The 9,361-nt window shown below is 33.8% G+C and overlaps 1 protein-coding gene across 3 annotated transcripts in view; it reads left to right on the top strand.

The window, feature by feature from the left end:
• Window positions 1-9,361, top strand: part of DOCK7 (dedicator of cytokinesis 7) — a 212,821-nt gene that overhangs the window by 59,303 nt on the left and 144,157 nt on the right. For all 3 annotated transcript variants that reach the window (XM_022581248.3, XM_022581251.3, XM_089921600.1), the window contains exon 14: window positions 383-545. In XM_022581248.3, the coding sequence (XP_022436956.2) occupies window positions 383-545 (163 nt within the window). The remainder of the gene's footprint in view (window positions 1-382; window positions 546-9,361) is intronic.

The following is a 9,361-nucleotide window of genomic DNA, read 5'->3' on the forward strand; positions in this document are numbered from 1 at the left end:
ATATTATGATCAGAGCAAACCATTCCAGAGTAAAACTATTTTGAAATCTACCAAATTTAAAGTAAATCATTTAATCTTCAAAATGTTTTCTTGTTTCTATACTAGATCCCTCTGGTTTTTTTCTTCTTTTTCCCCCTCTTCTTCCTTTCCATTCATTCATTCAGTAAGCATTTATTATTTTATGTCTTTATGTCTGTATTAGTAATTTGTAAGTTTGAGACTTGATAAGATGAAATAATTCAGAGGTCTGAGATGATAGCAATTTTGTTTTCTTCCCAGACTTCTTGCAAAAATAGGATCTAAATCCTTCCAAAAATACTAATAGTGTGAAGTTGTTATTTATTATGTTTACGTTGTTTTTATAATGTATTTTTATATGCAGCTCAGCTGAAGATAGACATTTCTCCTGCACCTGAAAATCCCCATTATTGCCTAACACCAGAGCTGCTTCAAGTGAAGCTTTACCCTGACAGTAGAGTTAGACCTACCAGAGAAATTTTGGAGTTTCCTGCAAGGGATGTCTATGTTCCAAACACTACTTACAGGTAGCACATTTTAATTTTGGAGAATTCCGAAATAAGATACTATATATTCTAATATTAATAGAGAATGAAACTCTTCAAAAATCTTTTGTAGCTTTGTTATTCCATTTCTTCATGATTTTATTAATAGCTGTAATGTATTAAGCTATTGCTGTGCAAGAGGTATAATGTTAGTTACCTTACATACATTATCTTATTTAATGTTCATAGCTTGAAGTAGGTATTACCTTCATTTTAGAAGTGAGTAAACTGAGGGATAAAGAGGTTATACTTTACTGTGTTGGAGCTAGCGTTTGAATTGTGGGTTGTTAGGTTAAAACATTTGAACTCCTGGTTACTGTATTTTCTCATGTGTTCTTATTAGCAGAATCTAGCATTACACATGAATCATATGTATGTGCCTGCACTATGTTCTAACAATAAACAATATTTGGTGATTCTACATTGCTCAGAGAATACTTGACACAAGGTTATTGGATAGGCTTTTAGGCCGAACCTGCATAACTCCAGGGGTACCATTTAGATATACTCTTTATAAATGAGGCTTCCTTTATTTGTGAATGCTGAGACCATGACTTGACATGTCTACTGGGATACCCAACAGGGCCGCTCAGACATAAGTTTCTGCCTAGACTTCCCCATCTTAATGTATTTCACCACCGTTTACCCAGTTTCTGAGGCCAAAAGTTTTGGAATCAAAATGATTTCTCTCCTTTTGTTGTTCCTCACATTTACTCCTCCACGAAGTTTTGTAGGCTCTGCTTCAAAATGAATCCCAAATCCAATACTTTGTACCTCCTCCACCTTTAAAATTCTAGTCAAGTTACCATCCAGATCAGCACTGTCAAATAGAAATATAATGGGAACCACATTTGTAATGTAAAATTTATAGTTGCTACATTAAAAAAAAATAGAAACAAGTGAAATTAATCATGTTATTTAACCCAATATATCTAAAATAGTATTTTAACATGTAATAAATGTAAAAAATTCTTTTACTTTTCTTCCACTCCTGCTAAAAATCTTCAAAGTCTGGTGCGTATTTTACACTTAAAGCACATCTCAGTTCAGATGAGCCACATTTCAAATGGTCAATAGTCAGATGGGACTAGAGGCTAGAATATTGGACAGCTGCTGATCTCGAATTTTGTGTACCTTTTAAAATTTGATCTTATTTCTACCCCTGCCTCAGTCAATTCTCAGCGTTGTAGTCAGAGAGATTTTTTAAACATATAAATCAGATCATTTATTCCTCTGCCTAAAGCCCTCCAGTGGCTTCTATTATAAGCAGAACAAGAATGAATTTTTTTATAGTAGTCTATAAGACTATATGATCTGGCTCCTGCCTTTCTCTAACATATCTTACTAATCTCTGTCTTGCTCATTTTAGCCTCAGTGGCCTTTTTGTTCATCCTTGAACAAACAAAATTCTGCCTAAGATTTTTTGATTTATTTTCTTCTCTTTGCCTATTATGTTTTTCCCCAGATAGTCACATGACTTGATTCCTTATTCAGACATATATCTGCTTACAGGACATTCTTGTCACCCTAACTAAAAAGATCTGCTGCTTCCCTACTCTAGCTTTTTACCCTTCCTTGTATTTATCATTATCTGGCACTGTAATATGTAGTTATATGATCATCTTTTCTCTTTCTCATTAGAATGTAATTACTGTAAAGGGCAGGGACTTGTCTGTTTTGTTTACCACTTTATCTCCAGCATGTAGAATAGTGTACAAGCACATGGAGAGCACACAGTAAATACTTACTCAGTGAGTTAAGAAATAAGACATTGTACAGTGGTATGAATGGAATTTAGAGTCATGCAGATATGGGTGTGACTTCTGACTCCACTGTTTATTGTTTAAGTAACTTGTTTTAAGTTACCAATTTATTGGCACTCAGTTTTATTAATAAAATGTGAGATGATAATACCTGTCTTCTCTTGTGAGGGTACAGAGCGCAAAGCATTACTCGTGATTGGCACATAGTGTGAGTAAAATTCCTGGAAGATAGGCTGAAGAAAATATATACTGCTTTTTCAAAAGAAACAGGTAATATAAGTATTCTCCTATAAATTATATATATAACTATTTAAAAGGACATGGAATAAAGAAGTGATCCAAGGTTTGTATTGAACAATTTAGAGGTTATCAACCCTCTCTTATCTAGTACAGGAATCTCATCTAGAACATTCCTAACTTGTGTTTATCTGTCTTTCCTCTGCTTGGATTATTTCAGAGACAGGAAAAATGGAATTGGGGACTATGAGGGGTCTTTCCTTTCATTTTCCTACTTACCTTTGTTATTTATTTACATATTTATATTTTTTAAACAAATCATATGAATATACTTAAAGTTCACATAGTTCCATCAGGCTTAAAATTAAAAACAGAGGTCCTTCATCTTATTCCTACCAACTTTTCCCTATGCCGTTGTCTAATCTCTATTGTCAGTCACTAGTAACTCTTTTTGATCCTTCTTTTGGTATTTTACTCTTTGTTTCTAAATAGCATGTTCATGCTGCTATTTCTTGATTCTTTTTCAAGATTTAACTCTGATATCTCCTCCTTAAAAAAATACATATACTTGCATAAATCCAGAAAAAAAATATACTTGTCAGCTCTGTAAAGCTTCATATTATCAATTATTTCCTCTCTTGCACCTTCCTTGGTCCCTTTGCAACTAAATTATAAGTTAGTATAGCAGGGGAAGTTTTCTAGGCTCACTAGGCTTACTGTACAGTTGTCATCTTAGAGCCTATTCACCATTTTCCTAGAAATTCTGTTTGCATTTCTTTTGCAATGGAGTTCTTATCTCCTATATATTTTTTTCTTTCTTGGTTTACTCATTATACTGAGAGCCTTTAGTATCTTCCTGGATTAGGGTGTAGGAAAGTACCTGCACATATTATATGCTTGATAGAAGTTAGTCATTATTATTATCATTGGCTTTATTACATTACATTTACCCAATCGTTACACAACTTGAGAGAGATTGGTTTGAAAGCTTAAGGATACTGGGCTTTTGGGGTATAATTGGCTAAGAGAATGATTTTAAAAAGGAAGGTTATCAAAGTCACTAGTGGCCTTTTTTGTATTATTACTTGGGCCTTCAGTGTCCAGTGAGACCTGAATACCAAATCGTGTAGGTTGCTTATTCTACTTAGAACTGTGAAAAAATTTTAGTCTCAGGCAGCTAATATTTTTTAGGAATTTATAATTTTTAAAAAAACCTTTCACTTATCTAGAAAATCTAGCATAGGTAGAAATAATTTTAGAATGACAGAAGGAGATATACTCAGCAGATATCAGCTGACACACAGATATCATAAAATTTTACATAAATTTCCATAAATATTTGCTGACTGAATTGTTTTATTGGATCACAATAATACTCTTCTAGCTCAGTTTGAATTCTTTCTACCTTCTGAGGCATGTTTCAAGGTATGTTTCAAGGTAAGCAGTGATTTCTGATAATACGTGTTAGTAGGCATTATGCAATCTATATGTGTACATTTTCCCAGTGAATGATGTTTAAAAAAGAAAGTAAAGTTGACACAAGGACTCCTTTTAGTTTATATATAGCCATTATCTCTTTAACTCTGCACAGCAGCCTGCACAGAGCCAATACAATTATCCCTGTTTTATAGATGACAGAGCTGACATACTGTAGGGTTCAAATTTCTATCTGAAAAAACAGGAATTTAAGCATTTTTAGTGTGAGTTTTAAGAAAGTATTTGCACATTGTATTTATTTTTAGTAGTAAACTTGAGTGTACTTTAAAGGGTTTCAAGGGATAAAAAAGATTAAAAAAATTATTGTCTGAGTAGAGGGAGAATGAATGGACGTGATTGACGCAAACATTTGACAAGTGAGAAATCGTAGGGAGGACTGTATTCTGAAAGTGGCAGATCTCCTATTACTTAACACCTATTGCTTCCAATTTTTATAGTTATCAAATAATTTAGAAAAAGCTATCTAAAAGGATATGTATGTAAAAAAATATATTTTTAGTTTAATTTTTTATGTTTTACATTAAAATATGCTTTTAAAGATACTATTGAGATTTCTCTCTTTTTTTTAACGTTGTAATATTTTATTTCAAAAGAACCATTTAGTTTTCCTCTGCACATGATTTTTTTTTTTTAACATCTTTATTGGAGTATAATTGCTTTACAGTGGTGTGTTGGTTTCTGCTTTATAACAAAGTGAATCAGTTATACATATGTCCCCATATCTCTTCCCTCTTTCTCAAAGAGATTTTTTTAAAAAAAATCTTTACTAAGCTATACCTAAAGTTAGAGATTTTCACATTCAAATAAAGTCTGTCTTTTTTTCCCCCACCACATGTAGTTGTTCACTTATTCTTTTAAAGTGTTAACACAGAAGGGACTTGATCTGTTCAAATCCTCTATAGGGGTAAATGAGAATGCACAGATACATGATAGTTTTTTTTTTTTTTTGCGGTACGTGGGCCTCTCACTGTTGTGGCCTCTTCCGTTGCGGAGCACAGGCTCCGGACGCGCAGGCTCAGTGGCCATGGCTCACGGGCCCAGCCGCTCTGCAGCATGTGGGATCTTCCCGGACCGGAGCACGAACCCATGTCCCCTGCATCGGCAGGCGGACTCTCAACCACTCACCACCAGGGAAGCCCTACATGGTAGTTTTTAGCAATTGGGAACTGAATAACATATTTCTTATTGTGCAAAACAAGTGGAGATAATTTATATCAATTGCTTGCTTTATCAAGAAAATACTTATCACTCTATCATAGAAGAAATGCTAGTGCAGTTGTTACATTAAGATAATCAAATAAAAAACTTTCTTACTCATGGAAAAAAATTTTTTTGTTGAATATCTGAAATCACTTGAAAGGTAGTAGATTGTGTGTAATGCTACTCATGTTCCAAATTTGTACTTGATGACCACTGTTGCACTTGAGTTAAAAGATCATGGTACATCTAATTAAGCAAATGCCCGTGTGTTTTATTGACATCCAGTTTTTAAGAGATATGTCGTAGAGCACGATATTCTTGGTGAGACTATTAAGAGTTAGTTTCTTTCCCCCAAATAGCCTTAGTTGTAATCACCTATTGAACTTTCATATCTTTGTTCTTCTTCCATTTCGTAGAAAGACCATATCCAGCAAATATGCTGTTACCAAGAATATAAGAATGAATACAGTGGTTCAGACTTGGTGACACTGAGAAACAAAATGAAAGGATGTGGTTCATTTTGATCCGGACCTTAGTTAGCAGTTAGTAATACACCCCCATTCATCTCTCAGTAATCCTTAGTAAACCTATATTATCTGTGACATTAACCTGATTATAGTTTTAAACTTTTTATAGTGGAAAATTACGAACATACACAAAAGTATATAGAATAGTACAATTAACCTCCATTGTCATTCTTATTTCATCTATTACCCGTTCCTTTTTTTTCTGTAATACTTTAAAATGAAGCCTAGTCATCATATCATTTCACCAGTCAGTCCTTCAGTTATGTATTTCTAACAGATAAGAACTTAAAAAAAATTAGCCCCAATAACACTTGAAATGTTTTATTATTGCTTTATAATTTTACCCTGTATCAGTTTTCTCCTGGGTAGTTTAATAAGTTTATTGTATAGTGATTGAATTTTTTCCCTAAAATTCTGTTTCTAGGAATAGCTTGGTCAATCAAAGTAAATGTGTACAGTTGGCCCTTCATATTAGCAGGTTCCACATCTGCAGATTCAAACAACTGAAGATTGAAAATATTTGGAAAAATAAATTCCAGAAAGATCTAAAAAGTAAAACTTGAATTTGCTGTGCACTGGCAACTATTCACATAGTGTTTGCATTGTATTAAGTATTAAAAATAATCTAGAGATGATTTAAAATATGCGGGAGGATGTGCATAGGTTATTAACCATTTTATATAAGGTACTTGAGCATCCATGGATTTTGGTATCCTCAGTGGTCCTGAAACCACTCCCCTTGGATACCAAGGGAAGATTATACTACTTATATTATGACATGAGAGCCATGTAATTCATGTTTCTTAAATCAGGTTATCATATGATGGTAGGTCTCCCTTCAGAGTTGGGGTTCTTAATACCATTTGGCAGTCTTGTGAATCCTTTGATTCTTGTTTGGGAATAATCTTTCTGAATGTATAAAATGAAATACATAGGATAACAAAGGAAATCAATTATATTAAATAACAATTATCAAGATTTTAAGTTGTGATATGTTTCTTTATTAATGAATTAAATAACAAGATCTAGCTGCAGGTCTAAAAACTACCATATTCTCTAGGTAGTAATAAGCGTGAACAGTGTTTTAAGATGTCTGCAATAGTTGTGATATAAAGTCATGTATGATTTCTATTAATGACAAAGTCTCATGTATTGCTAATACTGGTATAGTTAGTTTCCTGCATTCAAAATTTAAGGAAGTGTAAATTTCAGTGAAAATTAAGGAGTATTTTTTTTTCCATTCAAGTTTTCGGTTCTCTGCTTTAGAGAGTATTGGTCTTTGTTTTTATTTTTAGTTTTCATAGATGTCACAAACTATTGCCATACTCCACTGTTTTGGTTTTGCCCTAGATATAGCACTCTGGCTTTTATACTATTTAATTGATCCTAGTTTATTTTAACTACAAAAATTCTTGATTTGAGAGGTCTGTTGTCTAACATTTTAACATAGCCACCCAGGAGTTTTTAACTAGGGGCTTGAACATGGTGGAGTGTTATGTCAGACTCCAAGGGAAGGAGTAAAATTCCAGAAACAGCAGCAGAATGTGAGGAGAGCACTTTTGTTCCCCTGTCCTGAGAGTTAGAGTATTTTCTGTTAGGAAGCATTTGTACGGAGTATTTACTTAAAGAGATGTGAATAGTGATACCCAAGATCCAGTTTTTGCAAGTATATACATTTGTTTAGAACTTTGTAGTTCATACAGCCATTCAAATACAGTATCTTACTTGATAATTACAGGTCCATGAAGTAGATTTGACAAAGTTATTATTATTCCCATATATATGGGATATGGAAACTGAGGCTTAGTTGCTTATTTGAAGATAAACAGAGCCTTACATCTTTAAAGATACAGGTTATTGCTTTGTCAAATAAATGTAATCATTTTTTTAGATGTATGATTGTTCTTGGGATTAAACATATGAATTTAGGAAAACAGTTTTTATATTTGAGATGGAATCTCTGATTTTATATTTTCTAAAATGTCATTGAAACCTCATTTTATAAAGGCTTATTAGGGGGATTGTTAATCCTGTTTTCATGACCTTGAACTGCTCATTTCACACCAATTGAGTAATTTTGCCCTATTTGATTTGCCATGAAAACACTTTGGACTTTGATAAAAGGGCCAGCATTTGATCACTTTGTAGTACATGCATAAGTGCAATGTTTGTGGTTGTTAGTTATGGGAGAAAAACAAAAGGACATTTGATTATTCTATAACAGAATGTGGAATATGTAACAATACATATTTGGAATAGGTTTTATAAGGAGGTAAATAGTAGATACTCAAATACTGATTAATGAATACATTTTTGATTAATGAATGAGTTAATTGATTTCCATGAGTTATTAGGAAGAAAAGATACAAGCGTGAAAACATGCTGATTCTAGGATGGCAGGATTTAAATAGATTATACTACAGTAGGTAACTCCTACATGAGAAATGTATATACTTTCTCTCAGTAAAATTCACACTAGTTCAGAGTAAACTCTTGGTATAGAAATTCTGTAGGAATTCACTAAAATCAAGTAGATTGACTATCTTTGGTGTTGTTGGGGGTTTTATTACTATTTTTCACTATTTTTAGTGTTATGATTTGCCAGATTTATTTTTCTGTCTTGTCTTTACTTGTAAAGTGCCAATTGAAGGGGTCCAGACAGTAATGCTGCAAGGTTTCAGAGGAAGGACCTCCAATTGAAGGGGTCCAGACAGTAATGCTGCAAGGTTTCAGAGGAAGGACCTCCATTTACTAGGATATTTGTGGAATAAGTGAGATCCTCTGTGCTACCCTTGAAGTATAAATAGCATCTAGCCAAGCAGAAAGGTGTGGAGAGGTATTCTAGGAAAATGGAATGGCATTAGGAAAGTATACAGGGGATGTTTCAAAGTGAATAATTGTAATTAGATCTGAGGGTTTGTGTTGGGCAGGAAATGGTTAAAGAAGTATTTTGGCGTCAGATTATAGAAATCCTTGAACACCTGGAAGAGATTTGGATTTTGCTTTGTAGGCTTATGCTCTTGTAATTGGGGTACACGTCCTTGTGAGGGCACAGCTAAATGAGATATGCAAGTCATGGTAGAGGAGAGGTGGTACACAAAGTTAATTGCAAAGGCAAAGATGCCTCCTGGGTTCTAAGCTTTTATGAGTGGAAGCATGGTAGTGCCATTAATATATATAAAGAAATAAGGCATGGACATATATACACTACCAAACGTAAGGTAGATAGCTAATGGGAAGCAGCCGCATAGCACAGGGAGATCAGCTCAGTGCTTTGTGACCAGCTGGAGGGATGGGATAGGGAGGGTGGGAGGGAGGGAGACGCAAGAGGGAAGAGATATGGGAACATATGTATATGTATAACTAATTCACTTTGTTATAAAGCAGAAACTAACACACCATTGTAAAGCAATTATACTCCAATAAAGATGTAAAAAAAAAGAGAGAGAAATAAGGAGGAGAGTGTGAAAAGGTAAAAGGGAGAACCAGCAGAGGCTGTAAGGTATTGATGAATTTGTTATTTGATAAATTGAGTTTGAAGAGGCTATAGGATATCAAAAGGAGAAATGGCAGG

This window comes from Delphinapterus leucas, chromosome 1 (genome assembly GCF_059928025.1).
Source record: "Delphinapterus leucas isolate spDelLeu-1000000601 "Yukka" chromosome 1, BTC_Dleu_Yukka2, whole genome shotgun sequence".
NCBI classification, from domain to species: Eukaryota; Metazoa; Chordata; class Mammalia; order Artiodactyla; family Monodontidae; genus Delphinapterus; species Delphinapterus leucas.